Below are 19,589 nucleotides of genomic sequence, written 5' to 3' on the forward strand. Positions count from 1 at the left end.
CTAGGGACATTGGGGGCAGGGACTTTCATGAGCGGAGGGGGCTGTGTTGTAAGGGCCCTCAGTAGAAATTGGGCGGTGACCTTGTTAAAGCAGATCTCCACCGCCACAAAGTTCCTTCACCTGGTTTCAAACAATTCTCCATCCTACTGCTGCCCTCATAGCAGGGGCGGAGGAAGGGGGCGGTGGGCGGCCCCCCCTGAGTGTCATCAGTGAGGGGTGTGTGAAATTCGCCACATCGCCCTCCCAACCTAGTACTCTGAAAACACACTAGTACTCTGAAAGCACACCAGTGCAAGTAGACAAATAGGTACCACTGCGGCGGGAAGGTAAACGGTGTTTCCATGCGCTGCTCTGGTTTCGCCAGAAGCGGCTTAGTCATGCTTACCACATGATCCGGAAAAACTGTCTGTGGGCAAACGCCGGCTCCCTCGGCCTGTAAAGCGAGATGAGCACGCAACCCCAGAGTCGTTCGCGGCTGGACTTAACTTTCAGGGGTCCTTTACCTTTATCTTTTTAATTGTGTGCAAGGTACAGTTTTGCTATACTAAATAGGTGAATGTGAATAAGTTTATAACTGTTAGTCTTAAGTTCTTTTGTCTGTACTTTTTATATACCCTTTTTCGGGGTAACCAGAAAGAGGACACAGCAAAAGGAGGCTTCTCAGAAATAAAACATGATATTGTATACAACAGCCAAATTCATGGCAGCACAGTGACTTTTCCAAGGCAATGTTTACATACAGCAACAGGAGACGGATGGACAACAACGCTATTCTGATTTGTCCCCAAAGACAAACAAATACTGCCAGTTCATATGAATTACAGGTTTTGTTTTCCTTTTAAAATGCTCTTTCTTCATTTTCTTTCCATTTGATCTTTTTTTTCTGCTTGGTCAGAAGCTTCATTTTTAAAGAGACTAATTAGCAGATCAGTGCTCTCAGAACAAGTATTTTATGTTTAGCTAACAACTACCAGTAGTTTTCATATAGTGTTCAAATTTATTCCTGCTTTTCTAACTCCTCTTCAAGGCAGCTTTAAATAATATTTAAAGGACATAAAACAAAAGAACCAACAGAAAACAAAACACAGTGGCAACTGCAGTGACATCATAAATTAAAAGTGCTTTTGTAATATAACTGGCCAAAGAGTTGAGAAAAAAGAATGGCATTTACCTGGTCCCTAAATCATAAAGATGGGGAATATACTTAGTTTTTTTTAATATAATTTTTTCTTTAATTTTCTGTTTTTACAATTTAGAATATTCATTTCAACAACCTTAAAATATCAACGACTTCTCTTCTTCTCCTTCCATGGTTCATTTTGCATAACATAAATCCCTGAATATTTTACATAAACTAAACCATGCAGTATTCCATTATTACATCCATCAAAACTTATTTACACTGTTGAACTTATCTTAATGCTGCCAACGTTTCCAAGTGTACCCAATTTCCTGCCTATATATTCAATAAACATTTTCCAATCTTCTCTGAACGTATGTTCTTCTTGTTCTCTTATTCTATATGTTAGGTCCACAAACTGTGCATATTCCATCAGCTTAAGTTACCATTCTTTAGTTAGGACCTCGCTCGTTTTCCATTTTGGGGCTAATGAAATACGGGCTACAGTTGTTGCATACATAAATAACCTTCTTTGACACCTGGGAATTATCTCCAAGAAAAAGAACTTTTTATTACATTCATCAAGATTTGCTTACACCGTTGAATGGCTACTTAAGGAGATACTTCACAAAAGCAGTAACATTTTTCATGGTTGACCCCCTATAACTACAAATGGGGAGGTTAAATGAATTCAGAATTTTTGTGACTTTTTAAACTTTAGCACTGTTTTTGTTTTTTGTTTTTTAAACTTACATTATTTCCCTGTTTCCTGATTATAAACAGGGGGGCGGCGACTGTCCAGAGATGAGCATTGGCGCAATCAAGATTGCTCTAGAAATTTCTCTCCCGGGTTCATTCATCTATGTTTTTACTGATGCGCGATCCAAAGACTACAAGCTGACCCATGAGGTCTTGCAACTGATTCAGCAAAAGCAGTCACAGGTAGGAAACAAATTCCAATTCTGATTATTTCAAAACCGCCATTTTTAATTATTGTTGTTATTATTTTAAGTCTCTTTAAAAAAAAAAAAATGTGTTCCTATTGATTACGGTCAAATACCATCTTGGATAAAATATGTAAATAACAGTTTGATCCCATGTGGAAGTCAGTTTTGTTAGATTCAGCAGGACTTACTTTTAGGTATGGGATACGGGTGGCGCTGTGGTCTAAACCACTGAGCTTCTTGGGCTTGCCGATCAGAAGGTTGGTGGTTCGAATTCCCATGATGGGGTGAGCTCCCGTTGCGCTGTCCCAACTCCTGCCAACCTAGCAGTTCAAAAGCAAACCAGTGCAAGTAGATAAAGAGATACCACTGCGGCGGGAAGGTAAACGGCTTTTCTGTGCGTTCTGGTTTCCATCATGGTGTCCTGTTGCACCAGAAACGGTTTAGTCATGCTGGCCACATGACCTGGAAAGCTGTCTGTGGACAAACACTGGCTCCCTTGGCCTGAAAGCAAGATGAGTGTCACAACCCCATAGACACCTTTGACTGGACTTAACTGTCCAGGGGTCCTTTACCTTTACCTTTTACTTTTAGGTAATTGTGTTTAGGATTGAATTATACAAGTTGGAGGCGACCAGTTTCAACAAATAATAAGCAGGTCCATACAATATTGAGATGGGGAGAAGAAACTATCTCATCCCAGGTCATACACAGTTTTATTAATGCGTATGATGTTCTAGACAGGTATTAGCAAAATATCAGCTTTTCCCACTGTCAGGTGCTGATGTGGTTGCTCGGGAGCAAACAGGCAAGACTCCAACCTGTCTTTTCCAGGCTTTATTATATGTACAAACTATTTACAGTGCAGAGCGTCACAAGTCCATGTCTGCTCAGTCGCTAGCAGAATCTGGGAGTGGGTGGTCCTTATACCTTCCCCAGCATAACAGCCGTGTGACCCCCAATCTTCTCCTCCCCTCTCTGCGCCAAAGACTACTGCACAGAACGGGTGCTCCCAAAGGGGGACTCGCCTCCCCTCCGCTTTGCTCAGGCTCAGTGTTGAGGCTCCCCCTAGCATCTTCTGATCCTTGCACCCCCTCCCACTGAAGATGTGGCTTCCCTCCTCGCCAGAGGAAGAACTACTTCACAAGATCTTTGGAGGCTCCCTATAACACAACTGCCCTTCCACCTCTCGCCTCTGAGCAGTTCTCGTTCCCTCCGTTTCCGATGTTCAGGTGTGAATGCCAATGGTTATGTAGCCTACAGGGCATGTTCTCAAATCCTGGTGCCTTGAAACAGAACCTTATTTGAAATCCTTGAGAGCCACTGTCAATCACTGTCAATCAGCATAGACAATGCTGAACTAAATGAGCCCCTGGTCTGATTCAGATCAATGCAGGTTCCTATGTTCCTATGGGGACGCGGGTGGCGCTGTGGGTAAAAGCCTCAGCGCCTAGGGCTTGCCGATCGAAAGGTCGGCGGTTCGAATCCCCGCGGCGGGGTGCGCTCCCGTTGTTCGGTCCCAGCGCCTGCCAACCTAGCAGTTTGAAAGCACCCCCAGGTAGATAAATAGGTACCGCACCAGGTAGATAAATAGGGACCGCTTACTGGCGGGAAGGTAAACGGCGTTTCCGTGTGCTGCGCTGGCTCGCCAGATGCAGCTTTGTCACGCTGGCCACGTGACCCGGAAGTGTCTTCGGACAGCGCTGGCCCCTGGCCTCTTAAGTGAGATGGGCGCACAACCCCAGAGTCTGGCAAGACTGGCCCGTACGGGCAGGGGTACCTTTACCTTTACCTTTATGTTCCTATGAGGGTCAACAGGTGCAACAGAGCACAGAAGCTTGCAGAAGGGCAGACAATCTGGTGGCAAAACCCCCCAAACTCTAAAGGGACAGGGAGGGGACCTCTGAAACAAACCTGAGGAAGACTGATCAGAAAACCACTGATAACCGGCAGTGCTGGATTTACGTATGAGCTAAACAAAAAAAACCCTGGATGTACATTTCCAAAATATAAGATAAAAAACAAATAAAATAAAACCTGCATACAGCAACGGTGTTTTGTGTTGTATAGGCTCCTGTGATGTAAGTAATGGGCCCCGTCTGCTAGCCTGCTCCCTAAAATATCACTGGTTTCCTCTTTTCTATATATAGGGTGCCTACATTCTGCATGGACTGGTTGCATGGCAACATATGCAAATGGTTTTAGATACCTATTAAAGGTAAAGGGACCCCTGACCATTAGGACCAGTCGTGGCCAATTCTGGGGTTGCGGCGCTCATCTTGCTTTATTGGCCGAGGGAGCCGGCATACAGCTTCCGGGTCATGTGGCCAGCATGACTAAGCCGCTTCTGACAAACCAGAGCAGCGCACGGAAACACTGTTTACCTTCCCGCCGGAGCGGTACCTATTTATCTACTTGCACTTTGATGTGCTTTCAAACTGCTAGGTTGGCATGAGCTGGGACTGAGGAACGGGAGCTCACCCCGTCGTGGGGATTCGAACTGCTGACCTTCTGATTGGCAAGCCCTAGGCTCTGTGGTTTAACCCACAGCGCCTAATAGATACCTATTAGGTCCATAAATTACCATATAGCATATATTCAACAGCAACAATTTGTTGACAAAGGACAGCTAGACATATAAAGGGCCCCATCACATTCAGTAGCTTAGGGCCTCATCAAACTTAAATCTGGCTCTGATAACCGGGTTGGGTGGGGAATGTAATGGAGTATCCTGCAGGAGGCACAGCTGACTGGAATACTAAACAGGAACGCTCCGCAAGGTAAAATTTTACTGCAGGTCCCAGTTGCCTCAAAGGGCCAAAGTTCTTGCCTGGTCCCCATCAGCTTGTCCCACCAGCTGTTCCGGTTATTGAGCAGGGACAAAACTGCCACTGGAAGGCCTGCAAAACTGATGTCTGCAGAGAAAAAAGCAAATAAGTAACAGCTTCCAAGTTTCTACCTCTCTATTTAACTGGAATCTGGCACGTTCAGCAGCTATTTTTGCTTTTTTTTTTTAAAGTTATGCTACGACTAATAAAAACTTGTAATTACCCGAGGCACTAATGAATGTTATGAAATAATGTGGCCTATCATTCCTGCTTGCCAATATGGTATTGTTCTTCTGAAAGTTATTACGCTAATTACTTAAGACTGAAAATATTAAATAAAGCGTATCCCTTTAATGACATAATGTATATTTCCTTCACTAATTGATTTCTGATGCTTTCCTTTTTCCATTCTTTTGTGTACGAGGGCTGTTTAAATATCCTTGTTTCTCTCCCCCCCAAAACCATATAGGTTGTGTTTGTTCTAACAGGAGACTGTGATGATAGAGGACATATTGGTTACAAGGTCTATGAAGAAATTGCATCAACAAGTTCTGGCCAGGTTTTTCACTTGGACAAAAAGCAAGTTAATGAGGTAGGAATGAGTGGAGTTTAATTTTCATGGCAGTCCTATATGGGTATTGATAGAATGTGAACTTTTATCTAGCTGCCTTAGTTTTGAACTGAACATTTCCTGCTAAATGTTTCATCGATGAAGCTGACCCTAAAGATGAAAATTGTGGGAGAAGAAACTCAATATTTCTATTCATGTTTTCATTACATTTGTATCCTCTCCTTCCTTCAGTGAGTTTGGGATAACATAGATGGAGCTATTCCATTTTATCTTTACAACAATACTATGAGGTAAGTTAGATGTAGAGATTTGCTCAAAGCCGTCCAGTCAGTTTCATTAGTGAGCAGAGATTTCAACTCAGGTCTTCTTGGCTCAGCTCCCAACACTCTATATTTACTGGCTCACTGCAGAAATCTTTTTTTAAAAAATAATTTCTATTAACCGACCAATCAAATCAAATCAAATCAAATCAAATCACATCACATAAATTCCGAATTACAAAGCCAAATTTTAAATTTTTGTTGGGGGTACCTATATTTCAAGTTCCGAAGGGGATTCCAATCATCTTCTTGCTGCTGCGTTAATGTCCACAAATCTGTCCAAATAATGTTCACAATTCTATCCAGTCCTGTCTTGCTGTTTCCACATCTCATCTTGTTATTTTCATATATTTTTCTTTCTTCTTTGTGATCTCTTCTGATAATCTCCTTAAGCAGGTAAACACAAATTGTGAATTTTTCCGTTTGTCCAATAACCATATCGAGATGGTTTCCATGTATCATCACTTCCATAAATAAAAGCACTCTTTCCATCATTAATCTTCATAAATCTGTCGCCTTCTTTAGTCCTCTGAGGAGGTTCGCCCGCTGTATGAAAACAAATGCATTCCTCCTCCCAGACATAAGTCTTTCGACAGAACTTGCCAAAATGGCGACGCTATTTTTTACTGCGTCATCCCAAAGCTCTTTCCACGATCTCCTTAAAACATGCTTTTGGTTAGAAATTATCTCCACACGGTCTTAAATCATCCAGCTTAGGTCATTTAAGCGGCCGTTCTGACTTGTGGGGGGGGGGATTATTGGTTAATCACATAGAAGAAAGAAAGGAAAGTTCCCCCCCATCCAGTCCCGTTGCCGACATACCGAGCCTTGATGTGTCTTCTCATGATATATTCCTGTTTATCCGACCCGTCTTCTTTCTCAGAGATCCCTTCAATTAGCAGTCTTTACCCCCCATTCTTCCTTGAAATATGTGCATTTGCTTCTTTCTAATTGTTTCTTTTGAAGTTGCTGCAGCTAGTGGCGCGAATCAGAGACAGCGTCCAGGAGAGCCGAAGTCCACACAAGGGCTTTCTGCCTAGTGCCCCCACCCCCTCTAGTTCGGGGGTGGTATATGGGCACAGCAGGCAAGGGCAGTCCCCCCCATTTCCTTGGGGGGGCAGGGAGGCTGCATAGTCCCATCACAGCCTCTTAATTACCTCATGTGGGTCGGAGAGATGTTATTGCCGGCCATCTTCCAATGCGCCCCTAGTGCCCCCCCCCGGCTCACTACAGAAATCTGGATAGATTTTTAGATACTGCTTCCTTCCAGCCACGGGCAAGCATGGCATCTGAACTAGCGTTCCATGTCACAAACGGTTGTTTAAGAAGTGTCCCTTTATTTAGTTTCTGCTCAAAGAGAGTTTGTTAGCTCTGCGAAGCCCAATGGAACAGAGACATACTGTTCTTCAAAAATACCGATCTTGTACAATGCCCAGCTATAAAGTATTGCTTGAGGCCAAAGTAAATGCTGCATGAATAACTCTCCAGTGACTTTAATCGAAACCTTGCAAATAGTAGCTCCAGTGGTGTGGGTAACTGGAGCTATAGCATGGACAGAGAAGGGGTTTAATCCTCTCAGTCGTACCTTGGATCTCAAATTCCTTGGCTCCCGAACAAATCGGCTCCCGAACAATTGAAACCCAGAAGTGAGTGTTCCGGTTTTCAAACGATTTTCAGAAGCTGAACATCTGGCGCAGCTTCCGATTGGCTGCAGGACACTACTGCAGCCAATCAGAAGCTGTGACTTGGTTTTCGAACGGTTCCAGGAGTCGACTGGACTCCTGGAATGCATTCCGTTCGAGAACCAAGGTCCGACTGTACTTTGGTTCTTAGCTTCATTATACACTGAAAATACCATTTATTTACTTATTGGATTTATATACCGCCCTATACCTGGAGGCCTCAGGGCGGTTCACACAAAAGATCAACATAAAAACTGCAATATATATATATACAGTGGTACCTCGGGTTACAGACGTTTCAGGTTACACACTCTGCTAACCCAGAAATAGTGCTTCAGGTTAAGAGCTTTGCTTCAGGATAAGAACAGAAATCGGGCTCCAGTGGCGCAGCAGCAGCAGGAGCCCCCAATAGCTAAAGTGGTGCTTCAGGTTAAGAACAGTTTCAGGTTAAGAACGGACCTCCGGAACGAATTAAGTACTTAACCTGAGGTACCACGGTAATCAAACAACTCAATAACCCCCCCCCCAAGAGCCACATTTTAAAAGGGCATAGGATGTAAATTAGATCAACCAAAGGCCTGGTGAAAAAGGAACATTTTTGCCTGGTGTATAATGAAGGCGCCAGGCGAACTTTCTTGGGGAGTGCATTCCACAGACAGGGAGCCACTGCAGAGAAGGCCCCGTTCTCGTGTTGCCACCCTCCGGACCTCTTGAGAAGGAGGCACACAAAGGAGGGCCTCAGAAGATGATCTCAGGGTCTGGGTAGGTTCATATGGAAAGAGGCAGTCCCTGATGGTTGCTCAGTTCAGAAAAGTCTACATGCAGAGATGCAGTGGTCAGCCTCCAATGTGGAAGGGGTGTTTCTGGTTCACATTTAGCTAACCAGCTTCTCGTGGAACTCTAGCAGTTCTTTCCTGGCACAGCAACATGCCTGAAACACCGTTTGGGGATTTCTGAATTAGCTCTGCTGATTTGCTTACTCTGAGCAATTGCATTCACAATTGGGCACCGTTCCACCACTTGGGCGGAAGACACAGTTTCATTTTGGGTTTCCTGTATTAAAGCCATTCCTAAGAAAAGCATGACAAAGGTGTTATGAAGGGACTGTAAACTTGGAACATTTTGGGGGACTTTCAGGTTCCACGTTGTCGCTGCGGACAATAGCTATTTCGCAAGCTCTCATGACTGAATTTGCTGAATCAAAAAAGTCACATGTTGTTAATTTTGGTAATCTAAATCATCTGCCCTAGTCGTAAACATTCTCTTGGACTTCTCAATATACACAGTATTCCATCAGCTGCCTTGCGGTATGACTCAGAAAAAAATATGAATATTGTGGGTTTTTTAAAATGGAATTTTGGTTTATGCAGTCAGAGTTTGACTGCTTTATTGTCCCACGCATGTGAACTTTTCGGACATCTTGATCATGAGCTTTTGGATTGCTATTTGTTTTTCTAGTTGTAGATGTGGATATGTTGTACTTGGAAGCATTGTGCCTGTTACAGCAAGTTTTTGTTAAATAAATTGAAACGGGGAATTTACATGACTTGGCCTTCAAGAGGAAGCGTATCTGTATGTGGTAGGTAGGGACTTATAGAGCTTTCTTATTCTGCAGAACATTGACTTTAATATACTTCTAAAAATAGATTCTAATAAATGTTTTTCTCACACAGTGAAGCCATTACCTCCCTCTCGTTAATCAAGTCACAATTGTGCTTTGAGGGGTTTGGCAAATCATGGATCTGGAGGTCTAGTGCCAGCTAACCACAAAAACCAAATTGTAGGTGTTATGTACTGAAGTTCTCACCCTGGGCCAGCAGGGGGATACTGTAGATAGTTTTCACTCAGGTCCGCATATGCAAATAAGGAATTGAAAGTGACGTTCAGTGATTGGATAGTTACAGAAAGTTGTTACTGTTGCGTTGTAGCTGAGCTCTATATAAGCAGGTTGGCTGAACCCTTCAGTTCAGTTCTGTTCTGGCCTGTGAATAAACAAGAGCTGTTTGAAGAATCGCTGTGTCGTCTGATACGTTCACCCACAACTTAACAGTAACCTCATGATGTCCCAGCGTAAAATGGTCAACGCAACCCATCTTTATATGACATTACCGCAGCAAGAGGGAAAACTGTCTCAATGAGCAGATGAATTCACTCTGTATACAATAGATGGAATTCACGACGCTATTTAGGAGTGATTTTAGGATTCTCAGACGGCATGCCCATTCTACACACTTAAACTGATTTAATAGTCATTTCCTCTTCCCAAGGCACCCTGGGATTGGTAGTTTGGCATGATGGGGGTTGGTGACACTAGCTGCCATCTGTAGCATGCATTGACATGTGCTTAGGAGTTTGAATAACTTATTTACAATTACACAGCACATTTCTCGGGTGTCGGATAGCTTTGGGAACAGCACAGAGAGCAAGTCAAGCCCACACATCATTGCTAGCTCAGTTGGTTGGAGCGTTGGGCTGATAACGCCAAAGTTGTAGGTTCAATCACCACATGGGATATCTGCATATTCCTGCATTCCAGGGGGTTGGATTAGATGATCCTCAGGGTCCCTTCCAACTCTATAGTTCTGTAAGTCTATGATTCTGTGTGTCTCTTCCCATCCCAGCTCCAAACGAGACTGGCCCCATGTCTATTGTTCTCTTACAACATCATCTCTACCTGGGGAGGCCTGTATTTGTTAGCACACCTTCTGGAAGCATTTCCAGCTAATAGTTTCCATGACAAAAAATCATCTGTACTCTTTAGTCATGCACAGAGGCAGAGGGCCTTCTCGGTAGTGGCGCCCGCCCTGTGGAAAACCCTCCCATCAGATGTCAAGGAAATAAACAACTACCTGACTACTAGAAGACATCTGAAGGCAGCCCTGTTTAGGGAAGCTTTTAATGTTTGATGTTTTATCGTGTTTTTAATATTCTGGCTGGGGAGACTCAGCCAGATGGGCAGAATATAAATTATTATTATTATTATTATTATTATTATTATTATTATTATTATTTGACAAACTTGGCTAGAGCCATTAACCAGGAGTTGTCAGTAAGGAGGGACAGCGTTGTGTACTTGACCTTCTGGTAGCGGAGTTTGGATTATTCAAGCAGCTTTAAACTTGGAAGTATTCTTGAATAGGTTTTTATTCAGTCTGATTCTGTTCAGAATTGGAATGCAAAATTAACAATGGCGCATCCTTTGTTATGTCATATCCGACGCTATGCCATATATAATGTTGGCAGCATGGCTGCTGTTCAACCTTCAAGTCCTGGCAAAGTATTAGGGTTGTATATAATGTTGCATGATTAATTAGGTCCACTAGTTTTAATGGTTTCACTCTGAGTAGAACTTAGTTAGATGCAGCCCTTAGGAACAACTACAGTGGTACCTTGGTTCTTGAACGGCTTAGTTGTCAAACAAATTGGCTCCCAAGTAAGTGCTCTGGTTTTCGAATGTTTTTTGGAAGCCAAACGTCCGACACAGCTTCCGTTTGAGTGCAGGAAGGTCTGGAAGCCAACCGGAAGCCACACCTTGGTTTTTGAACGGTTTCGGGAGTCAAACAGACTCCCAGAATGGATTAAGTTTGAGAACCAAGGCACCACTGTAATATGTAAGTTAGCTGTGTTTACTATTAATCATTTTCCAATTCTGGTTGGACACTAGCAATAGTTGTAAGGTAGTAACATGGATTGTGCAAATATCCCCCCTTTTCAAAATCTCTTCAGCTTAGTTGTTTCCCTCTGCAATGTTATTTGATGATCCAATCCAATAAAGTCATGTAGTTAATGGGATGACATCATGAGGCTGCATTTAACAGAATGGCATCATCAGTAAATGCAGTTGCAATCAATCACATTTCTTTGTGAGAAGAACGGTGGGTGAGGGCAACATAAAACAAGTAAAAATGACTTTTTAAAAAATGGGGGAAGCGTTTTTTTGGCCCTGCCATTTGTTGGTCAAACAGGGTTGTTTTTTAGCTTTTAATGTGATTGAACAGAAACCATAGTAAGAGGAAAGAAAGAAAGAAAGAAAGAAAGAAAGAAAGAAAGAAAGAAAGAAAAGAGCACCAGTGGTTCTTTTACGCTGACTTCAATCTTCAGATACACCAAATAAGGGCTCGTCCGCACTTCCTCTCCCCCCGCTGCTTCTCCCTGCGAAAAACTGCTCTTTAGTGCTCAATTGCAGCAAATGGCAATTTGGGTTTTCTCCAGATTGATTCTTGCTCTGATTTAACACGAAAGAGTGGGTTTTCCCTGGGAAAGAAGCAGGGAAGGTGTTTTCTAAGCGCTGGACAAGCAGAAGTGCAAACAAGCCCTGAGTAGTGCTTATCTGGTGTATTATTGGTTCCCTACAGGTTTTCAAGCACTAGTTTGGTGTGATAAATAACATAAGAGACGCAGGCTGAAATCCAGAGGAGTGTGTGCATGAAATTTATGCACCTGGATATCCCCCCAGAGTTTCCTTTTCAGAATGCGCTCCTCCCTAGAACTCTTTAAACCGTTCTGTAAATCTCCCTGAATCCAAAAAGCATTTTAGGAATAAGACAGAAGACCTGCATGAAAGGAGCATGGTAGTTTTTCCCCCCTCGAGAAAGCTCTTGTGTGTAATTCCCAAACCGTTTTCCGATTTGAAGGAACTAAAGAGCAGCTTGGAGGTTTATGGAGTTGGGAATGTGTAAAAAGTGCCTTTTGAAAGAAACACCTGGCTAGGGGTGGGGAACATGCACACACCCCTGGATTCCAGCCATATTTTATGGTATTGTGTCAAGACTGTCCTGCGCCGATTATTGCAAATACATTAACATTGCAGTCATTTTTGTCGTCACATTAAGGCTGCCAAGCTCTGGCCTGTAAAGTAATAAAGGCCTAATTATTCTAGTCTACTTCCTTTAGCTTGTCAAAGGGTAAAGATTGTTCCACCAGGGAAAGGAGATTTGAAAATTCCACCTAAACATTTCTTGCTTGCATTCTGAAGTTAGCATTTGTTCTGGCTAAAAGCCACTTTGTTTTATTTTGGTTAAAGCAAGCAATCCTATCAATACTAACTGAACCCAGGCCCTTGCACCTGATTTTCTGAACCGTTTTGGATAAGCACCATGCAGATAAAGATAGTTTTAAATAAACACTAATTCTAAATGAGGTTCTGTAGCACTTGTAAACCTAGGGTACAGAGGACTCCTTGCTGGGGGCACTGTACGTTCTCTCAGCTATTCACAGATGTAAAAAATAGCACATAGCATGCATGTTTCCGTGGAACTGATGAAATTTCACACCTTTGCTGAAGGCTACGCAAATATTTTGTTCATGAACTCGAGAATGCAAGCATGTTACTTGTTAAAACAGAGCGGTTTTTCCTCTGTGCCAGTCATGTTCTTATATATTAACAAAGGTCCAGTTATTTCCTTTTGGCCACCATGATCCAGTGCGTAGAAAAATGGACTTTAGGGCTAGTTTCAAATTCCAACATATACCAAAAAAATTGCAGGGCAAAACATCAAACATTAAAAACTTCCTTAAAGAGGGTTGCCTTCAGATGTCTTCTGAAAGTCAGGTAGTTGTTTATTATTTTTTTTGAGGTCGGATGGGAGGGCGTTCCACAGAGCGGGGGCCACTACCAAGAAGGCCCTCTGCCTGGTTCCCTGTAACCTCACTTCTTGCAGAGAGGAAACCGCCAGAAGACCCTCGGAGCTGGACCTCAGTGTCCGGGCTGAACAATGGGGGTGGAGACGCTTCTTCAGGTATACTGGGTTGAGGCCATTTAGGGCTTTAAAAGTAAGCACCAACACTTTGAATTGTGCTCAAAGGTAGCCCCACGTGGAGCGCATTGCAGTAGTCCAAGCAGGAGATAACCAGAGCACGCACCACTCCAGCGAGACAGTCTGTGGGCAGGTAGGGTCTCAGCCTGCGTACCAGATGAAGCTGGTAGACAGCTGCCCTGCAGACAGAATTAACTTGCACCTCCATTGACAGCTGTGGGTCCAAAATGACTCCCAGGTTGCGCACCTGGTCCTGGACCTCAGTGTCTGGGCAGAACGATGGGGGTGGAGATGCTCCTTCAGGTATACTGGACCATTTAGGGGTTTAAAGGTTAGTGCCAACACTTTGAATTGTGCTCGGAAATGGGAGCCAATGTATGGTCTTGGCAACCACGCCCAATCACCAGTCTTGCTGCCACATTCTGGATTAATTGTAGTTTCTGGGTCACCTTCAAAGGTAGCCCCACGTAGAGCACTTTGCAGTAGTCCAAGCGGGAGATAACCAGAGCATGCACCATTCCGACAAGACAGTCTGTGGGCAGGTAGAGTCTCAGCCTGTGTACCAGATGGAGCTGACAGACAGCTGCCCTTCAGGTAATCTTTGGGAGGAACATCTGAAAATTAAACAATAGAATCCCATGTGAGAATTTAATGGGTGTTTAATTTGGGAAGTTGACCATTGTAAATTTCCCAGCTGGCTGCAGGGCAGGATAGCCCGCCAAGACTGAAGTTTAAAATGCCCAGTCATGGGCAACCAATGGAGTGGAGCTTGGTCAGAGGACCTGAACAAGGAAGTTAACATTCTCGTCCGCCAACTGAGGATAAAATCCAGTTTCAGCACAGTTGGCCGAAGAGCAAATTGAGAGAGCAGATTGTCAACATTAAATAGAAGGTTATGATGAGTATGTATTTGTAACACATATTGCCACAGGCACAGACTTGCATGAGCCTTTGGAAAATGTAAATGACATTTTCCTGCCAGATTTCTTCTTTTGCCTCTGCATTGTTTGTCTCTAGGCAGGACTGCAAACTTGCTAATTTGCCCTTTGCCTTTATAAACTGGTGTCCTGAGTAGACTACATGCTAACACAGCTGGCTTTGACTTGATAATAAAATGTGTCAAGCCAAGTTGGAGTGTTTATTTTGAAATTAAAATTCTCCAATGTGTTCTGAATTTTCGCTGTTTCTTTTTTTTTAAGAGAACCTCTCAGCGCACAATATAAAGTGGTTTTTAGTTGATTCATACGCATTTTTATCATGTTTACAGCTGGTTAACGCCTTTTGATATCAACATTACGTAAGCTTCTAACCTTTGGCTTGAACTGATGCTGTCGATGGATCTTCCCCATGATTTAGCAAGGGAAATCTTGCCTTAAATATTACATTCTTCATCAGAGGCCCTCCTTAGGGATCCATTTTCTGAGATAAGAAAATGTGCAAATGGAGAGAAAGCCTGTTCAGTTTGGGTGCCCTGCATGTAGAATGGTTTTTTTTTTTTTTTTTTTGGCACCAAGCAATTACCCTTCTGTTTTCCCAGGCCTTCTAGCAAGTTACCCATCTGGTTTTCAATCTGCTAGAGGGTTTTCTAATTGTTTGCCACTTGTTTTTATTTGTTTGGCGCTGTTATAAATACAACTTTAATTTTTGTTGTGTTACAGCTATTGTGAGCACTGCCCTGGGGGTTTTTGAATTGAAGAGCAGCATGGAAATGTTTCAGATAAATAAATATAGCATGCCACTCGGTTTCTTGACATACTTATCTATAAAATGAGCTAATACAAAGCAATGGTCTGTGGTGGATCTACCATGTCTGAATCCTGTTTGCTCTTCATCAATAATAGCTCCATTGGTTATCCAGTCAACTAGGTTATTTTAAATATAGGACCTAGGACCTATAGGTTATTTTATTTTACCTTATTTAAAATATAGGACCTAGGACCCTCGTACCTACGGGACCGCCTCTCCCGGTATGCCACATGGAGAGCCTCAAGGTCCATAAGTTGCAACACCCTAGTGGTCCCGGGCCCTAACAAAGTTAGATTAGCTTCAACTAGAGCCAGGGCCTTTTCAACACTGGCTCCAGCCTGGTGGAACGCTCTGCCTCATGAGACCAGGGCCCTGCAGGATCTGATTTCTTTCCGCAGGGCCTGTAAGACAGAGTTGTTCCACCTGGCCTTTGGCTTGGAGCCAATTTGATTCCCTCCCCCTCCCCCTCTTTATTTTTCCTTTTTCCTTTCTCCTCCTGTGATGAGGCTGCATTTTATTATTTTAATGTTTCAATATTTTAATGTTGTATTTTAATCTTGTTTTTAAGTTGTATTCATTCAACTTGTTAGCCGCCCTGAGCCCAGCCTTGGCTGGGGAGGGCGGGGTATAAATAAAAATTATTATTATTATTATTATTATTATTATTTATTTATTTATTTATTTATTTATTTTAGAGATGCTTTGCTAATTACAGATAGCAAACTGGTTGATAACTAACGAGGATTGGATGTAAGGCCCTTTTTGAATATAGGGATGGCTACCACTGTGGCCCAAACTTTAGGGAATAACCTGGATGAATCCACAAATGAGAATATTACTCCCAGCAAGGAGACCCACCAGTCGATGTTAGATTTCAACAGTTCTGGGGGCAAATAGTGTGTGCCTGGTGCTTTATTACTTTTTAACTGCAAAATAAGGTTCTTGGCCTCAGTTCAGGGTACTGGAGGCCAGTCTGGTAAGCTTTCCAGAGATTCTGTTATTTGGTTGACCTCATCATCGTGACCATGATAGAGTGAATGATAATATTGCATCCATTCATTGGGTCCGATAGTGCACACTGGAACGTTAGGAGCATTTCTCCAGCATATTCTATGCCAAGAGAGGCGGATGTCCTTATCGTGAGAGGCCTTTCTTAGAATATGCCAAGCGTATTCTCGGCCTCACTGATGTGGTCTGAAGGAAAGCAGAGCAATACGTTTGGCAGCAGTTTGGCTGCAGGAGTTGCTGGAAGGAGGCATGCAAGGCGCCTTCAAATTCAAATGAATGGCAAGTAATAATAGCAATAATGTACACCCTCCCCCAGGGACGCAGGTGGCGCTGTGGGTAAAAGCCTCAGCGCCTAGGGCTTGCCGATCGAAAGGTCGGCGGTTCGAATCCCCGCGGCGGGGTGTGCTCCCGTTGCTCGGTCCCAGCGCCTGCCAACCTAGCAGTTTGAAAGCACCCCTGGGTGCAAGTAGATAAATAGGGACCGCTTACTGGCAGGAAGGTAAACGGCGTTTCCGTGTGCTGCGCTGGCTCGCCAGATGCAGCTTTGTCACGCTGGCCACGTGACCTGGAAGTGTCTCCGGACAGCGCTGGCCCCTGGCCTCTTGAGTGAGATGGGCGCACAACCCTAGAGTCTGTCAAGACTGGCCCATACGGGCAGGGGTACCTTTACCTTTACACCCTCCCCCAGCTGTTTCAAACTTTAAATGTTAATATGAGCACTTGGAATCAGGTCTGGAAATGGACTGAAAGCCAGCGCAGAAGAGAGACTGGCATAATATGCTCTTACCTACCAGTCTCCATCAGTAATGTCGCCTTTCCCAGTGGAAATTTTGGGTGGACTCTCTTCGACAGTAGCCCCTCATATAACACATTCCTGTATTCCAGCCAGGAAGCTTAAAACTTCTCCTTTTTCCCCCCTTTGAAATTACGCTCTTCAGCCATGTTGAAAACTGTGACGTTTTCCTTAATGGACACCTGTGCTAATTAATTCACCATTTATTGTATGGAAAGACAGCTTTGTTGGATGAAATTTGCTCCCTCGTGTAAGTCGTATAATAAATCCCTCTTTCTCCCCTGTCCTTTTTAACTCTGCAAGTTGAATGTAAATGTAGTCCATTTAGTATGAGCAAAATTTGTCACAGACTCTTAAACTCAAAACATATGTCAAGTACATTTTAGATTCCATACTTCAGCATCGCATGTTTGTTTAAGTCTAGAAATAATTCGCCGCAGACCACTTCAATTTTCAGGACTTCGCACTGATTTCTAATTAAAGTTCCCTTCTCCAACTTGATGTTAATCTCATCATCTGCCTCCTTGCAGCCTGTTTGGCTGTCATGGAAAGTACTTTGGGTGTTTGCAAGAGAAGTGTGTGATGCACGGTTGGACTTTTGCAGTCATTATGCTCCCCCGCCCCATTCCCTCCAGTAGGACAAGGCCACTTCTGCCTTAAGGAGGGGGTGGGGTTGCAGGCTTCACGGCCCCTCCACGTGCACGGGTGGGTGGGTGGGAGGCTAACCCCGTGTGATTGGGGGATTCCCGGCTGCGTCACCCCCTAGCCGGCCAATTGGGTTGGTCCGGGGGTGTGGCCTGCCCCATAAAGGCAAGACGCAGCCGGGGATCTCCCTTTTTGTCCGCCCACCAGCTCCCCCTGTTTCCCCACCCTCCCGCCAACAAGAAGGTTTTCCTTCTTGGACCTTGCTATGGACCTTGGTTGGTCGCCGTTGAGGGGCCTGGTCGGAATTTTTCCACTTGGCAAATTGGCACCAGCCACTTGGTTTTCGCCTACCTCGTAGCAAATTGTCACAACTTTCTGGGTATTGGCGGTTAGGCATTAGAATAGTTCTGTAGATGGAAAGAGGGGAGGTAGTGCCATCACATGCCCCAAATATTGAAGGGTAGTCCGTTAAAGGATTCTGGGGGGTGTGGCCCTGTCCGAAGCCTAGGGAGGTTAGGGCCTAATGCACGCCCCCCTATCGGTGACCTGGGAGGAGCTCCTAGTTGATGTGCATCAGCAGGTCTCCCTCTAACGGTGGTTAACCCTTCCCGGACTTCAAGCAGATGGGCTGAAGTCAGATATAGTTGGTTAGGTCCAATGCCTAAGCCAGGGGTCTGCAACCCATGGCTCCGGAGCCGCATGTGGCTCTTTTACACCTTTGCCGTGGCTCCGGGGAGGATACTAGCGAGGGGAGGAGGCGCATTGTGCGCCCCGACACTCCCCACTGTGGCGGGCGCTATACTGGCTGTGACGTCGCATGGGGGCGGTGCGTGCATTAGTCACACACCGTCCTGACGTCACCTTCCCGGTTTTGCGGCTCCCAGGTTTTTTTCCCTTCGGAAACGGGTCCAAGTGGCTCTTTTTGTCTTAAAGGTTGCAGACCCCTGGCCTAAGCCAATACCGCTCATCACCTGTAACCAATAAAGTTGTGGCCTTTTTTAGCCCATTAACCTTAATAATTCTGTCGTGTGTCATTATTTTCCAACTGAGGGGGTCGGGAACTCACCATTAACTACTTTTCCAACTGAGGGGGTTGGGAACTCCCCCCAGAGAAGGCACTTTTCCTAGGGCCTTCTCAAACCTAGAGCCTGTTCTGTTTTACAGTAGTACCTCGGATTAATAACTTAATTTGTTCCAGAAGTCCGTTCTTAATCTGAAACTGTTCTAAACCTGAGGTACCACTTTAGCTAATGGGGCCTCCCGCTGCCGCCGCGCAATTTCTGTTCTCATCCTGAGGTAAAGTTCTTAACCTGAGGTACTATTTTTGGGTTAGCGGAGTCTGTAACCTGAAGCATCTGTAACCCGAGGTACCGCTGTATTCATTTCAACACCACCTTCACCCGTGGCAGCAAACTAATAACATCAAATTCATCTAAAGCAATGTGAGGAAGGACTTCTCTTTGCTTTCTATTACATGTGCTAAGACCTGTCCAAAAAAACAAAGAAACCGAAAGCCGCATGTAACATGCCAAAGTTTATGAACTTGAATTCCAGTCTATTTTTAAAGGTTTGGGGCTAGCGTGGGTTTTTTTGACTTCACATCCAGGGAGCTTGGTGGAGCTTTTTATCCTTCAAGCTTTACATTGTGAACCCAGGGGATGTGAACCCAAACTGAAAAAACAGTTTGTACAAAGCTCTGCGCGCTGGGACCTGCCAACTTTTGCACAGACTTTTTAGCAATGAGCGCATTGGCAGCTGCAGGGAAAATATAAAACCATGAACTGGACTGTAAAAATGCTGGCCTCCTGAGCTGCGCCAAGGCTTGGATCCAGTACAGGAAGCACCAAGGCAGGTTTGGGCAAAGCCTGGGAAGTCCCAAGGTGAAACTCAGAGGAATCTGATACATTGGAGGGACAGAATCAGACAGTTTGGACCATGGGTAGGCAAACTAAGGGCCAGGGGCTGGATCTGGCCCAATAGCCTTCTAAATCTGGCCCGTGGACGGTCCGGGAATCAGCGTGTTTTTATATGAGTAGAATGTGTGCTTTTATTTAAAATGCATCTCTGGGTTATTTGTGGGGCATAGGAATTCGTTCATTATTATTTTTTAAATAGTCCGGCCCCCCACAATGTCTGAGGGACAGTGGACTGGCCCCCTGCTGAAAAAGTTTGCTGC

General features: G+C 44.3%; 1 protein-coding gene across 3 annotated transcripts in view; it reads left to right on the plus strand.

Annotated features, from left to right (window-relative positions):
* HMCN1 (hemicentin 1) overlaps window positions 1-19,589 on the plus strand; it is a 314,549-nt gene that overhangs the window by 55,633 nt on the left and 239,327 nt on the right. For all 3 annotated transcript variants that reach the window (XM_077928329.1, XM_077928326.1, XM_077928327.1), the window contains exons 3-4: window positions 1,904-2,062; window positions 5,362-5,484. In XM_077928329.1, coding sequence (XP_077784455.1) covers window positions 1,904-2,062; window positions 5,362-5,484 — 282 coding nt within the window. The remainder of the gene's footprint in view (window positions 1-1,903; window positions 2,063-5,361; window positions 5,485-19,589) is intronic.

The sequence above is a fragment of the Podarcis muralis genome, chromosome 5 (genome assembly GCF_964188315.1).
Source record: "Podarcis muralis chromosome 5, rPodMur119.hap1.1, whole genome shotgun sequence".
NCBI lineage: Eukaryota > Metazoa > Chordata > Lepidosauria > Squamata > Lacertidae > Podarcis > Podarcis muralis.